This window comes from Hyaena hyaena, unplaced genomic scaffold (genome assembly GCF_003009895.1).
Source record: "Hyaena hyaena isolate Hyena2069 unplaced genomic scaffold, ASM300989v1 scaffold_368, whole genome shotgun sequence".
Lineage (NCBI taxonomy): Eukaryota > Metazoa > Chordata > Mammalia > Carnivora > Hyaenidae > Hyaena > Hyaena hyaena.
This window is the reverse complement of record NW_024080989.1, coordinates 832805-853377: the sequence shown is the minus strand read 5'-3', so window position 1 is coordinate 853377 and position 20573 is coordinate 832805. Positions and strand designations below refer to the sequence as shown.

The 20573-nt window shown below is 36.0% G+C and overlaps 1 protein-coding gene across 10 annotated transcripts in view; it reads right to left on the bottom strand.

Annotated features, from left to right (window-relative positions):
* The window catches only part of BCL2L13 (BCL2 like 13), a 96316-nt gene that overhangs the window by 38468 nt on the left and 37275 nt on the right, over positions 1-20573 (bottom strand). For 2 of the 10 annotated variants that reach the window (XM_039249999.1, XM_039250000.1), the window contains exons 3-6: positions 20215-20304; positions 15802-15958; positions 11893-11962; positions 2701-2844 (exon numbers count right to left, since the gene is read on the bottom strand). In XM_039249999.1, coding sequence (XP_039105930.1) covers positions 2701-2844; positions 11893-11962; positions 15802-15958; positions 20215-20304 — 461 coding nt within the window. Of the gene's footprint in view, positions 1-2694; positions 2845-11892; positions 11963-15801; positions 15959-20214; positions 20305-20573 lie in introns of those variants that run through there. The other 8 variants (XM_039250009.1, XM_039250008.1, XM_039250010.1 and 5 more) reach the window with 6 other exon arrangements.

Sequence of the window (20573 nt, the reverse complement as noted above, 5' to 3'; positions counted from 1 at the left end):
AAGTGGCAATGAGTTAATGGCTGTTAGGGCTTAAATGATGGGGGTCATTATACCATCTTATCTATTTTCATACATGTTCAAAATTCTCCAACATAAAATGTTTACTTATTTATTTATTAATGTTTATTTGCCTATTTTGAAGAAGAGAAAGAGAGTGCAAACAGGAGAGGGGCAGAGAGAGAGAATCCCAAGCAGGCTCTGCTTAGTCAGTGTAGAGCCATGGGGCTTGATCCCACAAACCATGAGATCATGAAAAGCTGAAATTAAGAGACCTGAGCTGAAATCAAGAGTCAGACATTTGGGGCGCCTGGGTGGTTCAGTCGGTAAAGCGTCCAACTTCAGCTCATGATCTCACGGTTCGTTGGTTTGAGCCCCACGTCAGGCTCTGTAGTGACAGCTCAGAGCCTGGAGCCAGTTTCAGATTCTGTGTCTCCCTCTCTCTCTGACCACCTCCCCACCTGCTCACAATGTCTCTCTCTCTCTCTCTCTCTCAGAAATGAATAAAACATTAAAAAAATTTTTAAAAAGAGTCAGACACTTAATTGACTGAGCCACCCAGACACCCTAAAAAAATTTTAACTGAAGACATTCAAGAAAAATTACAAGCCAATCTCACTCACTGAGACTGATACAACTAAATGGTAAAATAATTGAAAGGACTCATTTTAACATCAGGAAAAAGACACGGATGAGTTCTAACACCAATTCCATTAATATTGTACTGGATTAGTGAAATAAATGTGATAAATAAATTAAAAAGATAGACTTGTCAAGGAAAAAACCTATCATTATTCACAGACTGTATGATTTTCTATGTAAATCAAAGAAACCTGGAGATAAATAATCAGAATAATAATACAGTTTAACAAATTTGCTAGATATGAAATCAATATGAAAAAGTCAATTTGATAAGGGTACCGTAGTTGAGTAAGATATTAACACTAGGAGAAACTGGGTTAAGAATACACAGAACACTTTATAACATTTTATAAATTTTTTAATGTTTTTATTTATTTCTGAGAGACAGAGAGAGACTAGTGTGAGCAGGGGAGGGTCAGCAAGAGAGGGAGATACAGAATCTGAAGCAGGCTCTAGGCTCTGAGCTGTCAGCACAGAGCCTGATGCGGGGCTCGAACCCACTAACCATGAGATCATGACCTGAGCCGAAGTCGGACGCTTAACGGACTGAGCCACCCAGGCGCCCCAAAATAATCTTATTTTAAAAGATTATAAATGATTTTAAAAATTAAGAAGTCTGACAATATTAAGTACTGGGGAATATGAAGAGGAACAAAAATTCTTATGTACTGCTGACAGAATATAAGTTGGAAAAACACTTTGGAAAACACTTTGGCATTATCCTGTAAACTGAACATGTCTATACTCGTGGACCCAGAAATTCTACTCCGAAGTATATACCCAGAGAAACTCGTATACATATGTATAACAATGTTCATAACAGCAATATTTGTAATAACTAAAAGGTGAAAATATCTACTGACAAGAATATAGATAAATAAATAGTGTGATATATTTACACAATGGAATACCAAACATCAGCCAATACATTAACCTAGATTATGTATTCTCAATGTGGATCATTTCGAGAGTAAAACCTGGTTTGGCAAGATGGGGGAAATCTTAGATATTATTATCACTTGTGGCCCTCCAAAGGGTCACAGTACATAGATACACTTATATTTGTGGTGTTAAAATTTCATGAGGGAGGAGGGAGATGATTAGGATAAAAATGTCTAAAAAAGGATCCTTAAAGGACTGATTAAAAAAAAAATTGGAGAAACAATGACCTAGGAGAGTCTCAAGAATCTAACACTGAGTGAAAAAAAAGCAAGTTTAGAAAAATACATTTAATGTGGTATTATTCACATTATTGTCTAGGGATATATATATACAAATTAATATATTGTCCAGGTATATATTATATATATAGTTAAGCTATAAAAATATATTAAAAATTATTGTCTAGGGATATATATATATATATATATATATATATATATATAGTTAAGCTATAAAAAATTTTCAGAAAAGAAGCTATCCTTGTGAAGTTGGTAGAAGCATGCTGAAATCTAAGAGGAGCACAGAAAAGGATTCAAACATGTTGGCTGTGTTCTTCCAATGAGCTGGCTAATACATAGGCGTTCACTTTATTATTCCTCATCTCTTATTTTTTGTTAGTACAAAATGTTTCATAATTAGAACTACTTAAAAGAACTATTTAGGGGACGCCTGGGTGGCTGTTGGTTAAGTGTCCGACTTCGGCTAAGGTCACGATCTCGCGGTTTGTGGGTTCGAGCCCCCCGTCGGGCTCTGTGCTGACAGCTAGCTCACAGCCTGGAGCCTGCTTTGGATTCTGTGTCTCCCTCTCTCTCTGACCCTCCCCCTCTCACGCTGTCTCTCTCTCTCTCTCAGAAATTTAAAAAAGATTTTTTTGAAAACCCAATCAGGACATTTAAAAAATTTTTTAAAAGAACTATTTAGAACACCACCTATCACATTACTCTAAGTAAAATCTTAATAGTGAAACCATATTAATAGTCTTGCTTTACTATCATCATGCAATCAATATTAAATAATATTAAATGATAATATTGATACTAAACCTATGTTCATAAAAACAAGCACTGTGAGCAGCTTCAACTTTCTTTTAAAGACAGGAAAACACACAAGAGCTCATACCCAGCCACCTTGCTGAATGATGTACTCCGCAGCAAAGTCCTCCAAGTACGTCACACCGAACTGCAGCAACGCGCTCAAAGGCTCTTGACCACGTCTTGTCAACTCCAAAAGCATTTGTTGTAGCAAAATCAGAGGCACCAAAATCTTCAATGCAAAGATAAGAGAGTAAAAAACAAACAGAAATTCTTATAATTCATTTTATATGTTCAACTATTAGAAAATGATACTTGAATGCATCATTGTAGAATCTCATTTTTATTATAATAAAGGAACAAAACATTGACCCCCTACTAGTCTGTCTGTGAATACTGCATGTAAATTTTTATACCATAGGGTGGTAGAAATTATTATTATATGAAAACAATTAGGCTCCTGTGAATGTGTGTTTACGTGAAACATGTATAGGAAATTCACTGAAGTATTACTTATGACAGCAAAACAACCCAACAGGGACTGGTCAAATAAATTTCGGTTAAATATCATGTAGCTGTTAAAAAGAATTAGATTATTTACTGCCCAATCACCAAGATTTATTTTCAGTGAGAAAAGTTATAGGAGAGTGTATATAATAATGCTATCTTTGTGTTGAAAACATACACACACACACACGTACACACACACACACGCACACATGCTTGCATAATCCTGTAGTACCTCTGAAAATATATATAAAAAAAACTGGTAATAGTGGCAGCCTAAGAAAAGAAAGAAGTAACTGGCGACAGGATGGGAAAACAGTTTTCAATACGTATCTTTCTGAACTTATTGCATTTTGTATTTTCTTTTATTATTTTGTATTTTTCTTTTATTACCTATTTGAAAATAAGACTTTCAAAATTATCAGCAATTTTATAAAAAGTCATCAAAATCTAAGGAAGTATTATCATTCCAAATAATGTCGCTCAATATTTAAAAACCATCACATTTATGACAGAGCTGTAGTAGAGTCCCTTGCCTTCCAAAAACAGCTGCACACTGAAAAGAACGAACCATTTTCAACCATCTGCATCCCTTTACTCTAAGACATCAAGAGGGCTCCACATTCCTGAAAAAGGAATGCAAAAGGAAATGAAACCAATTCCAGTTCCTTATTACTGAATTGCCAAGGTAATAACTCAGGGATTACAAAATATTTCTTCAGAGGAGGCCAAACAGAAAAGACAATGAGTTTATAGTCTCACTAATATTCTTTGGCTTTTAAGTAAAAGTAGTCCTGAGGCAATCTATGTTAAAGACTGAAAGAAAGAATGCAACAAACACATATCTTCCTTTTTTGATATTGTAAAAGATTCCAGCCCAAAATATATTTAAAAACCCCTTCTTGGGGCACCTGGGTGACTCAGTTGGTTAAGCATCCGACTTCGGCTCAGGTCATGTTCTCGTGGTCTGTGGGTTCAAACCCCGCATTGGGCTCTTTGCTGACAGCTCAGAGCCTGGAGCCTGCTTCAGGTTCTGTGTCTCCCTCTCTCTCTGTTCCTCCCCTGCTTGTGCTCTCTCTCTCCTCTCTCTCTCTCAAAAATAAAGATTTTTAAAAACTAAAAAAATAAAACCTTTCTTAACACTAATGGAGGGGTATAGGGCTAACAGGGCTATAGAAAATATATTAGGCTTTCTTCACAATTAGAAAACTGTCATATTATTAAAAACAAACAAAAAACCCCCAAAACTTATTGCTCATCTAGCCCCATTTTGTCTTCGAAGAAGCATTAAGGTACAGCTTGTTGATCAGTCTTGCTAACTTAGATCATATCAACGTCAAAGGCCTGCAATGTTCTGTACCTCAAAACATTCTAAGTTCCCCTAATAATCTACAAATATGCAATGTTTTAAAGTTATTCATATTTAAGCTTTATTACCTCTTAAGGAAATGAGTTGCACTTTATACTTGCTATATAATACTTATACACTTATTTTTATTTGTTCCAAATTTACCTCTCATGGATCAAAAAGTAGATGCCCTAGTTTTACTATGTAATCATCTAGAGATAAATCTGTAATCCTCTTTCACTGCTATCTTAATTTCAGTCCTTAATCATATTCCTTCTCATTCACTATACTTTTTAGGCTTAAATTTACTAATCTTTTAGTCTGTTCTTCACATGGCCATTCTTCCATTGTTTTAATCATTTAAGTTATTCCTTCCCAGATCTTCTCCAACTCAATTATATCTTTCTTGAAATGCAGTAACCAGTGTGCAGAAATGTCATTTTACAGGATAAACAAATGCTAATTGTAGTATTCTTGGTGATACATGTTCTAATTTACCTATTTGACATACTATCTTCAAGGACCTATATGAGGACTTCCAAGCCCACTTTTACGTGTAATTTGGACTGTCTTAATTATAGTTAAACCCACTTGCCCTCTAATTTTTGTGATTACACACAAAACTTCTTGAGTTACTTCTACAACCAATTTCATCAACTTGACAATGTACTATCCACAAGAATTTATCACCTTATACCTGATAGTTTTATTTTTTGCACTCCCTCTCCCACAGTACTAAAAAAATTTTTAAAAAAAACAAACACCAAACCTGGATCCCCAAGCATCCATTCCTAGAAGGTCCCCACTATTCATATATCTAGGACTAAAGAGCAACCAGTCTTAGTTTTTGAATTCCTCTCTGTAAATCATTTCCTTACTAGATGATAGTAACCCCCACAAAACATATGTTATTTTTTCCTCCAGTAATTTTGTAAAGAAAGGCTAAGGTAATTTTGACCACCAAAAAGGAATACCTCCATTTACTATCTCCTCATACGTACCATGTGGCACCTTCCTCCAATAGATTAGACTTTGCTAACATTATCTTTTTATTAAAGAATATATGAGTTTGGGGCGCCTGGGTGGCTTAGTCGGTTAAGTGTCCGACTTTCGCTTGGGTCATGATCTTGCGGTTCGTGAGTTCGAGCCCTGCGTCGGGCTCTGTGCTGACTGCCAGCTCGGAGCCTGGATCCTGTTTCAGAGTCTGTGACTCCCTCTCTCTCTGACCCTCCCCTGCTCACACTGTCTCTCTCTCTCTCTCCTAGAAATAAATAAAACATTAAAAAAAAAATTAAAAAAAAAAAAAGAACATATGAGTTTGCCTGATGCAGAAATAAAATATACTAGTTTATAGCTCCAAGGATCTCTTCCAGCAGAACAGATATTTGTGATTATAAAATACATACTTTGATCTATCAATCTACTATTCAGTAACCATTCTATAATTTAACAATTCTAGTAAATGTCATATCCCACAAATTTTATCTGTATCTAATCCAGTGATTAGGTTTGAATGTTTGTCCTATCTCCTTCAAAATAAAATTTGAGTCAGCCAAGCATTATGTATCACACAGTGTAATGCAAGGAAATAGGGAACGCCACCAATGATGAATTCTTGCCAAAAAGATTAAACTTGAATATGATTAGGCAGGCTTCTAGATCTGCCTACCAAAGGAAATGAAATATAGATACAGAAGAATGTTAAGTGACATCTCAATGATGTCAATAAAATCCAGAAAGTAGGAAATTTTACAAGAGAAATAACTTGTAAGTAAAGAAAAACACATGAGGGAAGATAAGTCTACATATTAAGACACTTCAGTCACATAGTACATGATCACATTTATATGAAATGTCCAGAATAGGCAAATTTAAAGAGACAAAGTAGGGTGATGCTGCTAGAGGCTGAGAAGAACAGAAAATGGAGAGTGACTACTACGAAGTATGGGGTTTTTTTATGGGAAGATAAAAACATTCGGGAATCAGATGGTGGAAATGGCTATACAACTCTGTGAATGTACTAAAAAAGCCACTAAATTGTATACCTTAAAAGGGTAAATTTTATGGTATGAATATTTTAATTTTTTTTTTAAAAGTAAAAACAAGAGGGTTATCAACCAAATGCAATGCTTTGACCTTGTTTGGATCTCAATTCAAACAAATCATCTTAGAAAAATGCCTTTATGAGATAATTGGAAAAATCTGAATACTGAATAATGTGATAACAGAATTACTATTAATATTTTGAGGCAAAATAGTGGTATTATCAGTTGGTTAAAAAAAGGGATATCATCCTTAAAATACATATTAATGTATTTATGAATAAAATGATACTTAGGAGGGGCCTCCGGGTGGCTCAGTCAGTTAAGCATCCAACTCTTGACTTCAGCTCAAGTCATGATCTCATATGAGATCAAGCCCCGTGACAGGCTCAACACTGACAGCACAGAGCCTGTTTGGGATTCTCTTTCTTGCTTTCTCTCTGCCCTTCCCCTGCTCATGCACCCACATGCTCTCTCCTCTTTCTCCTTCTCTCTCAAAATAAATAAATAAAAACTTTTAAAAATATTTTTTAATGATGTCTAGGGTCTACTTCAAAGTAACCTGGGGGAAGAATGAGAAGAGTATGGGGGAAAAAGATGAAACAAGACCAGTCATATGTTAATCATTATTGAAGCTGAGTGACAGATACATGGGGTTTGCTATATTATTCACTGTGCTTTTGTGTATGCTAGAAATTTTAATAATAAAAATTCTAAATATTAGTGATTTAATATGCCACTAAAATTAACCAAGGCAAATAATTCATTTATTTTTGCTATTATTTTTCCAAAATTTATGGGGCGCCTGGGTGGCTTAGTTGGTTGAGCGTCCGACTTTCGCTTAGGTCATGATCTCGCGGTTTGTGGGTTCGAGCCCTGCTTCGGGCTCTGTGCTGTCTGCCAGCTCAGAGCCTGGAGCCTATTTCAGAGTCTGTGTCTCCCTCTCTCTCTCTGACCCTCCCCTGCTCACGCTGTCTCTCTCTCTCTCTCCTAGAAATAAAAAAAAAAAAAACAATTTATTTATTATACTATGAACAATAGGTACTAACACCATAGCTGGCTCTATTTTTACAGTTATAATATTTATTCTATTTTATAATTTTTTAAAGATTTCATTTTACTTTTTTAAGGTTTATTTATTTTATTTTTGAGAGAGAGACAGAGTGTGAGTTGGGGAAGGGCAGAGGGAAGGAGACACAGAATCTGAGGCAGGCTCCAAGCTTCAAGCTGTTGGCACAGAGCTCAATGCGGGGTTCAAACTGTGAGATCATGACCTGAGCTGAAGTTGGCCGCTTAACTGACTGAGCCACCCAGGTGCCCCTAAAGATATTATTTTTAAGTATAAATCTCTATACCCAATATGGGGTCCAAACCCACACCCCTGAGGTCAAAAGTTGTACACTCTACCAACTGAGCAGCCAGGATACACTGTTTAACAAAAAAGGTATAAAGAGAGTGAGAAAAATAAGATGTAAAGTGTGGTGTGTCTCTGGACACCATTTAAACTCAAGGTTAAAAAATACAGTGATTATGACTGTGCCATAACCAGTTATGGAAATTTACAAGTAACATAATTATAGTCATCAGACCAATGGCATACACAGGTGCCTTCAATTAATGCACCTGAGCATAGGTATATTTCTGGCAGAGTCTATACCCCCAAGAAAAGGCAAAGCTAAGCATTTCATGGCTTTTTCTCTTTGATGGTCATTTTCTTTTTTCCTCAGAAGCAGATAAGTACATAGGGAAAAACAATACCCATGTAGGGGTAGGGCAGAGAAAGAAAAGAACCTATAACTTAGAGATAATTACTACACATTATTTAATATTTTGGCACATATTTCAATTATTTTTCTAGGCATATATATACCTACATTTATTTTTTTTTTCACATTTATTTATTTTGAGAGAGACAGAGACAGCGCAAGTCAGGGAGGGGCAGAGAGAGAAGGAGAACAAGAATTCCAAGCAGGCCCTGCACCAGCAGCATGGAGGAGTCCAACATGGGACTCAAAGCCATGAAACCGTGAGATCACGGCCTAAGCCAAAACCAAAAGTCAGATGTTTAAATGACTGAGCCACCCAGGTGCCCCATATATACTACATTTATATATGTACTCTCTTATCTTAAAGAATCATACTATCATACCACTGAATTTCCAAAGTGTGCCAGTTTTTTCTTTACTATGCTTTAAATGAATAGAAAAAAGTTATAATATTGATCTTATATTTTGCCATTCATGCTTCTATGCACATTAGACTTTGAAAGCATGAGTGGATCTAGGCCTTTGAATGGTATATGCCATTTCTGGGAAATGTATCTGTAGGCTAAGCATTGCTTTCTACAAATAAGTACCCCTTGTTTTAAAAAGAATAAATGTGGGGCGCCTGGGTGGCTTAGTTGGTTGAGCGTCCGACTTTCGCTTAGGTCATGATCTCGCGGTTCGTGGGTTCGAGCCCTGCATCGGGCTCTGTGCTGACTGCCAGCTCAGAGCCTGGAGCCTATTTCAGAGTCTGTGTCTCCCTCTCTCTCTCTGACCCTCCCCTGCTCATGCTGTTTCTCTCTCTCTCTCTCTCTCTCTCTCCTAGAAATAAAATAAAAATTAAAAAAAAAAAAAGGAATAAATGCATATTGAAATTAGTTTCATGATTTGATTTATTTGGCATTATAGGAAGCAAGCTGATGCTAAGTATTTTTAAATAGTTATGTAAGCAAGCTTAACAGTAAATCTTCCTTCAGGAATATATATTAAGATTACGGAATGGGTGAAAGACTTACTTGGTAGGGGGAGAAAGTGGGTATGACTAAATGGATCTTTATGGTCCTATGATCTATCCTTTCTTTGAAAGCTTCTGAAGAAAAAAGTGGAAAGATCATTTTGTTGCATTCCTCCATTCTTGTTTTTAAAAGAACAAGTCCCAAGCTCTATAAATGGCTTGTAATAAACTTTCACATTTGAATTAAAGACTGTTAAACATGAAAAGAAAAATCATACTATTAATACAGGTTTGTGACCAGCTTTTTTCCTCCAATTCTTTTGATACAAAGAATATTCTACCAAGATGCTTTTAGAATCCCTATACAGATGAACTGATATTCAGTTTATCCCTAAAGTGGCATCTTCTGTGGACATTTTTTTCCCCCTCTTCTCTCTGATGGGTGTTCCATTTGAAGTTCATTTACCTATCAGACAGCCATATTCTTTTCAGCCCTAGAGGACTTAGTAGGAGAGTAACAGTGGATTCAGCAGAGCAAGTAATACTCTAGTTGGCAAGCCTCATTTACATGAGGTATTCAAGCCACAGCCTTAGCCTTTGGTCCAGATGAGGGACTAAAATGAAGCAGAGAATGGAAAAATCAGATGGGTGAAGACAAAATAGTGAAGTCTGGGGTTTACTTAGACTTTTTTTTTTGGATAACCATAGGATCAAGGGGAGGAGGACATATAAGAATTGATTAACAGTCACTAGACAAAAGTGACAGAAAGATAACATAGAATAGGGAAAGAAGGCTAGTAGTATTAGATACCTACATATGTGTTATTTGATATACTAAGAAATATATCACAACCAAGCTCATTTTTATTTATATAATGAATCTATTTCAAACATCCAAATAAGAGGGTTTTTTAACTCCAAGAAAGGAAATGAAACAAACTTTTTCAATAAGTTATTTGCAGTTAAATAACATAGTGGAACCCCATCCATAATACTGACTATTTGAGAACAAGTTCTCCCTTACTATGGTGCCAGGGAATATACTAAATAAGCATTTAACTATATTATGTCATTTAAATCTAGTAAAATTTATAAGGTTAGTATTATAAGATCCATTTTATGCATATGAAAATTCAGATTTAGAGGGGTGCCTGGCTGGCTCAATCAGAAGAGCAAGCAACTCTTGATCTCGAGGTTGTAAGTTTCAGCCCCATGTTGGGTATAAAGATTACTTAAATAAATAATACTTAAAAAAAAAGAAAAGTAAGATTTAGAGAGCTTAATGGACTGTCCAAAGTATGCATCTAGTCTGTGACAAAGCTGATATCTGAAACAAGTCCAATTACAAGTAGCCTATGATGCTAATTATTATGCTATAATGCTTCCAAAGCCTGTATTATAAGGTGAGTAAAAATAATACACATCAATTTGGTAGCAAGGTCACATAATTGGACTTATATGATTAACAATTCTGAGTAGAGGGGCGGGGGTGGGGTGATGGGTTAAATAGGTTATGGAAGGGGCACCTGGGTGGCTCAGTTGGTTAAGTATCCAACTTCAGCTCAGGTCATGATCTCACAGTTCATGAGTTTGAGTACCGCATCAGGCTCTGTGCTGTCAGCTCAGAGCCTGGGGCCTCCTTCAGATTCTGTGTCTCCCTCTCTCTCTGCTCCTCCCCCATTCATGCTCTGTCTCTCAAAAATAAATAAACATTAAAGAAAAATTTTTAATAGGTGATGGGGATTAAGGAGTGCACTTGTTGTGATGATATATGGAATGTATATGGATATGTGGAATTGTTGGATAAAATAAAAACTTAAAAAAATTCAGAGTAGACATGCCTATTTATAAAAATAATTCTACTGATTTTCTCATTCCTAGCACAATATCACTAAGGGCCACAGTTCTTCCTCATACTGAGCTAAGCCCTCCTATATTGCATCCCCTTAGACTTTTTGCCTTTTCCAGGTGATAAATGGATAATACACTCTGAGATCATAGATAAGTACTATGTTACAGTGGAAAAAACTCTAAAGCTGGGATCAGAAGATCTGAGAACTCAGCTCTAGAGTTGATTCCAATATTTCCCAGTCAAGGGGTCCTGAACAATTCAATTAACTTTCTTCTCTGATTACTCACCTGATCTAACTAAATAAGAAAATAAAAAAACAAAATTCCATTCTGCTTTCTGCAGAAGATGGTTGTAATGATCCAATGAGATGTGACATGAGATACCTTGTAAATTATAAAACATAGATGGTATTACTCATTTAAGAAAACCAGAAGAACAAAAACAAAAGGGAAAGAGAAAACCTGAAGAAGTGGTCTCCCATGTGAAGCTCTTATTCTTTTCTACCCTGAGACATACACACAGGGTAACAAATAACCATCTGGAAATAAATGTCACATCCAATATAGAAAAATGAAGAAATGATGGAAAATTGAGAACAGATAGGAAGAGTGGCACACTATGGGACACGTATTTTGGGGCCAACCAAAATTTTGCAGCATTAACCAAAAAACCACTTTAATCAAAAACATCCACTTAACACAATTGGATTTATGCATTAAATAATGAGCTCAACAGTTAATGATGTTAACAATTTCTCCTGCACTTAATCAACACACTAAAATCTTGTAAGAGAAAAGATAATTTGGTTAATACCTTATTCCAGCCGCTGGCATGAACTGTAGTCTCCAGTGTACATTCCCGATATGCCTGATATGTCACTGGCCTGTAGAGATTTTTTTTTAAAAGTCTGGGTCACAAAGAAGGAAAAGTCTAAATTTCCAGATGAATAAATATACAGTCACTATTCTGCTGATGAACTTTTTGCTAAAGTACCCAAGAATATATTCCACATATTGTTTTGTATGAGATGTGGCTTTAACATTTGGTATGCATTTCTCTTCAGTCACTCCCTATAGGCTGAGAGGCATGCTACCAGCTTGGGAAAGCAGTTAACAACATAGGAAAATAGTAATAAGCAATAACACTTTTAAAATAATTGTTTGAAACTTATCCAACAGGATCTCCATGTTGGAGATAAACAAACACTTGGGTTATTAAAATAAGATCAAATAGTAACAAAAATGATCTCATTAATAAAATTAAAAGCACAATTTTAACTTATTTTAAAGGCAAAAAATTTAAAACACTTAAAAATTAAAGACACGTCACTGAAAGACTTCTCAAATTGAGGATATAAGGAGTTGAAATAAACTAGGCCAGTAAATAGAGCTCTATTTTTAACTTGGAGTCTTATGACATCAAATCCTGGAGGGCAGAGATAAGCCTTTGTGATTATTTCCATGTAAGTTCTAGTCATACCAAAAAAAAAAAAAAATCACTGAAGGATGATAATACTCATTAATTTATTAAGGCACTTTAGGTACTATGTTTAAGACTTGGTTGGTTTCATGTACAAATTAACAACCAAATACAACACCTAAATCTAAAATCTTGAATATTAGATTTAATAAAATTTACCTCCCCACCTTTTGTGGGCAAAATATTAACATATACGTAAAAAAGGAGAGGAATCTTGGTTTTATAGGATTTTGAAATCCATTCCAAAGACATTTTCTACTCTGAATCTGGTCTGTGAGCTCTTCAGCCTATAAATATTTAATAGTGATGACAGCTGCCACTCACTGGTAGCCTATGGTTTGGTTTGATATTTTTATATGTTTATATTTTATATTATATATTATAATTTTACACATTAGGAAATTGAAGCTCAGAAAAGCAAAGAGACTATCCCAAATCCACACAGCTGGCAAGCAGCAATGTAAGAATTGCTAGATCCAGGTCCAAAGGCCACACTACTCCTATTTTAAATTAGGATTGTGACACAGGCCATGATAATGTCTAGATACTACATGTGGCTGATGACCATTTGAAATGTGGCTAGGGATGTACTGAAAATGCAATATGCATACTAGATTTCTAAGACTTAGTAAGGAAAAAAGAATATAAAATAGCTCATTAATATTTTTTTATTGAGTGCCTGTTAAAGCTAATATTTTGAATATACTGGGTTAAATAAAATATATTAAAAATCTAAATTTTTAATATGGTTGCTAGAAAACTTTAAATTACATATACGTGACTTACATTATATCTATTGTACAGTGCTGGTCTACATACTTCAAAGAATAGTTCTGATGACACAGGTATCATTCTTTTATACAAGTCAATATCAAATCGATACTACAGTGATGCTGCAAGGAGGTAAGATGCATAGATGACCTCTTTAATAAGATGTTATGTACTACCTTCCTGATAGTACATTACCATTAAAGTAAGCTTAGTTTTTAGAAGCCCTGAGCTAAATACCAGGTAGTTTTAAGACTTGAACTTCAGATACTATACAGTCTATCTACCTATATTCTCCCTGAAGCTTTACTCCCTTCACTTCCTTTCCTGAACTGTTTGAGGCTGCTGTGGGTCACAGGAGTCCTTATTGGCATTTTGTCTATCAGGCTAAAGTACTCTAGCATCCTTCAGAATGAAACATGATTTGAATCATTATATGTACACACATATATGCACACAGAAGATCCAGCAGATTAAAATATTCAGAGGAAATTTAATACATAGAAAAGCAAGTAGCTGAAAAATCAGCCCTATCTAATGAGCTATTTGAACAGACCAAAGAAGAAAATGGGGCAGAAGGAAAACTTCTCAAAATGCTGGTGCTTGACTATACGAAGAGTTCCAGATTAGCTTCCTATCCGAGCAAAACTGGAGTAGGCATTTTTTTCTACCTTAAATATTATTCTCACCAACCTGTATAATACTTCTAGTTCATCATCAATGAGCTATTTTTAAGGTATTAGTAACGAAGCTTAACAACTTTCAAAAGTAAATTACTGAAAAAAATTTATTCATAAAGAGGCCAGACTCTGATATACAACCAGAGGTACCAATTTAAAAAATAATTATGTCAGAGGCGCCTGGCTGGCTCAGTGGAACATGCAACTCTTTAGCTTAAGGCTGTGAGTTTGAGCTCCACATAGGGTGTAGAGATTACTTAAAAATAAATTCTTTAAAAAAACAAATAAATAATAAATAAATAATAATTATGTTAGTATTTAGGGTTTGGGGGGAAAAAATCACCAAGTATTCACCCGACTATACATTTTAAAATATAATTTACTTTGCAGTGAGAAATAATCAGTATTTCCTATAGATTATGAAAAGAATGCCAAAAAAAAAAATACTTTATCTATATAACACTATTCTTCAGAGAGCTTATACTATCCCAGTAAAGTTGAAATTAATAGATGGGGAAATATAGATATAGAATGAAATGGTTTTCTTAAAGCCACAAATAGTTTATATTCAAGGCGGAAATATAATTTTTTGCCTTCTACTACCCTGTTATTTTATTCCCAGTCCCAATAGCTTTTACAAATTTTTTTGTTTTTGGCAAAACAGTAGGTTTCTTCAAATCTTACATGAACCCTTGATATATAAAATATATGAAAATATAGCTATTCTGCTTTAGCAGAAGAAGGCCTAACAAGCCCCACCTACTGACCCCATCCCTCACCTTCTCAGGGCCCCTAAAGGTTCCACAGGACACTCTAAAAGCCATTGCTGTCCATCCAAATTTCCTATTTATTTTCTGACACTGACAATCTTCTCTTCACATTTATTTTTAAACTTTTCTATATATAAAGTTAAGAAAATCCAAACATGACTTTCATTTCAGTGTCCTACACATAATTTGGATTTTTACATTTGCTCATGTCACCAGAATATGCAGAAACAAATTGAGTTTTCTTTAAACGCAAAGTGCTTCCTTCTAACAAACGGTAACATACAAAATTTGCCTACATGAAAATAAGGAATTACCTTACTACAACAGTACTTTGACATCTGAATTTTGACTCTTTTAGTGAAGAAACCAGTCTTCATCCTGTTTTAGATATCATTCTTCATTAAAACAAATTTTTTCTAATTCATACCAATTCTTTAATGATTCTCAGCAAGAATTAGAAGAAAAGAAATTTTGAGATTTACAATAAATGACTTAGTTCTATTTTAATATACTTTCACTAGAAGCTTCTTGTCTTTAACAATCAAAACCATAGTTAGTAGAGAAGTTCCCACTATAAAAATGTGGAGGTTGTTCATGGACAAGCCCAAAGTTTAGCAACATTTGGGATACCTAAAATACTGATACTATGTTAACCCCACATTACAATGCGTAAAACCCTAACCCTTATATTTATGTTGGCCACTAGACAGAATGGTAGTAGAAAGTGGTCAGGACAAGTGAAATAGTTTATATTTACAAAGCAGTTAAAGCACCTGTTGAATCCTGACAGATCAACAAGTAAACACAAATGATCAAATCCATGTTGGAACAGTTAAATCACCACTTTGATGTAAAAGTTGTCAATCAAAACACAGAGATGCTTTAGGAAAGCAAAACAAAGAAAAAATGAAGAAAAGAGAAGGGGAACCGTTCACTTAAAACAAAGCCTTAACCAATCCAGTGCTGCCTGAGAGATCCAGAGACTACTTAGAAAACCACCTTCCCACTCAGCAAGGGTAACTCACTGGCTGAGGAGCATTTGCAATGCCTTTTGTAGAGGCTCTTTCATTTCCTGTGATACTTTTTCTCCAAGATGAGCCAAGCAGTCTTCCACTGAGCTTTCTGGGTTAGCAGGGCTGAACACGGGAGAAGTATGACGGTCAAAGCCTGTGCTGGTAAAGGCTGAAGACAGGATAAAAGAAAAATCTATTTTAACACATAATAGCAAAAGCTACAGGGGAGCACCTGGGTGGCTCAGTTAAAGGTCCAACTCTTGATCTCAGCTCAGGTCACAATCTCACAGTTCTGAGATCAAGCCCTGAGTCAGGCTCTATGCTGACAGCACGGAGCCTGCTTGGGATTCTCTCTCCCTCTCTCTCTGCCCCTCCCCTCCTTGCTCACTCTCTCATGCTCTCTCTCTCAAGAAAAATAAACATTTAAAAAATGTTTAAAAAAGGTCAATCACTACAGGATATTAATCTTCCCTGGAACACAAAACTTAATTATTAGGTCCCAGTTTCGAGATTTTTTTTTTAAAGGAAAGATTTTTATAGAAAATCTTAGTTTTAGGAGAACAAAAAGATTAAACTGACATGCTAAAATACACAAGCCAACTTAATATGTTATTACATACCAATTTCATGTAAGAATGATAAATGAAAGGCAAATCCTAGCTCTATCATCCCACTTTGTATACTGTTTTTAAGATTTTGTTTTTACCATTATACATGTGACACTTTTTTTTAAGTTTATTTATTTTGAGAGAGAGAGACAGGGCATGTACATGGAGGTGGCAGGGGTGGGCAAAGAGGAGAGAGAGAGACTCTAAGCAAGCTCCGCACTGTAAGTGTAGAGCCTGACGTGGGGCTCCAGAGGCCAACATGGGGCTCTAGAGGCCAATGTGGGGCTCGAACTCATGAACCATGACATTATGACCTGAGCCAAAAAGTCAAGTCACTTAACCAACTGAACCACTCAAGCACCCCAAAATGTGGCACTTCTTAAGCCAAATTCTAATCAGCTTACTCCACTTTACAGGATTAGTCAATTACTTTCATCCCTTTTTTTATTATTATTTTTAATGTTTATTTATTTTTCAGTGAGAGCAAGAGCACAGGGGAGGTAGAGAGACAGAGAGAAGGAGACAGAGAATCTGAAGCAGGCTCTGTGCTGACAGCAAAAAGCCTGATGTGGGGCTCGAACTCATGAACCATGAGATCATGCCTTAAGCTGAAATTGGAAGCTTAACCAACTGAGCTACTGAGGTGCCCCTCATTCTTTTTCTTGAAGTTTTTTATTTTAATTCCAGTGGAGTTAACATACAGTGTTATATTAGTTTTAGGTGTACGATATAGCAATTCGACAATTCTATAACTTTCATTCCCTTTTTTTTTGAGAGAAAGAGAAAGAGACAGTGTGTGCACACAAGAAGAGAGGGACAGAAGAAGAGAAAAAAGAGAGAGAGAATCTCCACTGAACCATCAGGCGGCCCTCATTCCCTTGTTAAAATGAACTTTCAAACTCAATATTCCTCCATGTGGATAAATTTTTTTAATTTTTTTTTCTTTTTTATTTCTAGGAGAGAGAGAGAGAGAGAGAGCAGGGGAGGGTCAGAGAGAGAGGGAGTCACAGACTGAAACAGGCTCCAGGCTCTGAGCTGGCAGTCAGCACAGAGCCCGACGCGGGGCTCGAACCCACGAACCGCGAGATCATGACCTAAGCGAAAGTCGGACGCTTAACCGACTAAGCCACCCAGGTGCCCCTATGTGGATAAATTTTAAAACTATGAAGGTGATACAAGTTGCACATAAAAGAAGCAATCACAGCTCTCTCTCCTCAGCTCAAACTACCAGCTTCTCATCTGTTTCCATGTTATACTGCTTTGCTCTACTAAAGGAAGAACAATCAAAATCACTGTTGCTCCAAGGTACAAATGGGATACAGGGCAGAAAATCCCAGTAAAGCAAGCAGCTATCACCCATTCCCAAAAGTCACTAATAACCTCCATAATATATTCACTGTATTAATCTAAGGCTTGCACCTAGAAGGCTGCAAAATTTACCAAAGTACCTATTTCTTTACAAAGTACTTGCCTTCATGAAAGATGTAAATGACTGCAAAGTTCCCAATAATTCTGTTTTGTGAGCAAACTTGAGAGCATCCATTTTAAGAATCAGTGTAGGATAATATGGGGCATCAGTAAGTGACTGCATATAATTCTCTGATGCTTTTTTCCCCCTGTCTCCCTTCTGCCCATTTTAGGAAACATAAGCACTTGTTACCAGAAAGTGGACAAAGGCTTAACATTCTTTTGGAACTTTATTCAAAAATGTTGGTAAAAGAAAATAAAACAGAAGATTAAAATTAAGTTTCTGGAATATCTGGGGGCTCCAGGGTGGCTCAGTTGGTAGAGTTTCTGTTTTTGGGTCAAGTCATGATCTTGCAGCTCCTGTGCTCAAGCCCCACATCAGGCTCTGTGCTGACAGTGCCAGGGCCTGCTTGGGATTCTCTATCCCCTCTCTCTCCTTTCTCCTCTCTCCACTTTCTGACCTACCCTGTTTGTGCTCTCTCTCTCTCTCTCTCTCTCTCTCTCTCTCAAAATAAATAAAAGTTTTCTGGACTATTTGAATTTCTATTCATATTCTTTAACAGAGAACTGATTTATAAATTTATCTTCTCAACTAACTGGAAACTGATTTATAAACATGATTTTTAAAAAAATTTTTTAAATGTTTTATTTATTTCTAGGAGAGAGAGAGAGAGAACGTGAGCAGGGGAGGGTCAGAGAGAGAGACGGAGTCACAGACTGAAACAGGCTCCAGGCTCCAAGCTGGCAGTCAGCACAGAGCCTGACGCGGGGCCCGAACCCACGAACCGCGAGATCATGACCTAAGCGAAAGTCGGACACTTAACCGACTAAGCCACCCAGGCGCCCCTAAACATTATTTATAATAACATTTCTTGTTAAAAATTGGGTAACACACATCCACATAAAAACTTGTCCAAGAATACTCATAGTAGCATTACACATAATAGATAAAAGTGGAAACAACCTAAATGTCCATCAACTGATGAATGGATAAACAAAATGTGGTATATAATACTGGAATATTATTCCACTGTAAAATGGAATGAAGTACTGATACATGCTACCATACGGATGAGGCTTGAAAACATTATGCTAAGTGAAACAAGCCAGCCAGAGAAGACTACAGAGTGTGTGATTCCATTTATGTGTATATCCATAATAAGCAAACACAAAGAGACAGAAAGCAAATTAGTGCTTGCCATGGGCAGGGATGAAGGCAAGGACTGATGAGAGTAGAGTGGGAAGTGACCACTAATAGGTACAGTGTTTCTTTTGGGGATGTTAAAAATGTTCTAAATTTAGATTGTGGTGATGATTACACAATTCTGTGAATATACTAAAAACCATTGAACTGTACTCTTTTTTAAGGTTTAAAATTTTTTTTTTAATGTTTAAGAAACAAAGAGTGAACAGGTGAGGGGCAGAGAGAGAGGGAGACACAGAATCCGAAGCAGGCTTCAGGGTCCACACCGTCAGCACAGAGCCCCATGTGGGGCCTAAACTCAGGATCTGTGAGATCATGACCTGAGCCAAAGTCAGACACTCAACCAACTGAGCCACCCAGTTGCCCCAATTTTATTTTTTTAAAAGATTTTTTTTTTAAAGTAATCTCTATATTCGACATGGGGCTCAAACTCACATCTCCAAGATCAAGAATCACCTGCTCTACCAACTGAGCCAGCCAGGCACCCCTGAACTATACATTTTAAATGGGTAAATTTAAATATATTGGTAAACTTAATATAAACTGTACAAAAAAATCATTGGGCAAGATGTTCAATGCAGTTAATCATGGAAGGCAAATTAAGAAAAAACCCAAATGTTCCCTCAATTGTGAGGAAATGATTAGCTAAATATTCGTTCACTGTATGGAATTTCATGCAATTAGTAGAATAACTGGCTTTTAAAGTATTTTATTTTATTATTATTATTTGTGGCTACATATTACATATACATTACTGTTACAACTATCTATAGCATACATAGGTGCAACTTACTTAGAAGCAACTTAGAAGCAACACAGAAGCAACTTACTTACATTTCCCCTTTTAATGTTATTATTAATTATAAAAATACTGAATACAAATCAAACCAGATTAAATGGAAAGTACCTTAAAATGACTGTTGAATCCACTGCTTAACAACAGAAAAGGCTGTCAGGTATCGTTTGGAAACATTTATAAACCTATCCTCCAGGAAAGAAACACGATACCTTCTAGTTTCACCCTTATAATTCTATTTCAATTCAATTCTGCAACGTTTAGAATGCTCTACTGTAAACTATCAAACCAACAGTAAACCACACCAAACTGAGTCTCCTAATTAACTAGGAAAATAAGAATAAACAGACCTTCAGAAATTTCCTTGTCCAGGGATTCTAGCTCTTCTTCAATTTCAGTTTTAATTTTTAATAAAACTTCTTGATCCAGAGATTGTGAAGCTACAAGAGAGAGAGGGAAGCCTTTAGAATATGGGTAGTATTTTAATTATTTAACTCAGAAAATACAAATCAAAAGTCATTATCAAGGCTACTGGGCTAGAGTCTTTTTTTTTTTCTTACAAATAGTTTATTGTCAAGTTGGTTTCCATATAACACCCAGTGCTCATCCCCACAAGTTGTGCTAGAAGATTCTTAAAGATGATACAGTTGTGGGGCGCCTGGGTGGCTTAGTCGGTTAAGCGTCCGACTTTCGCTTAGGTCATGATCTC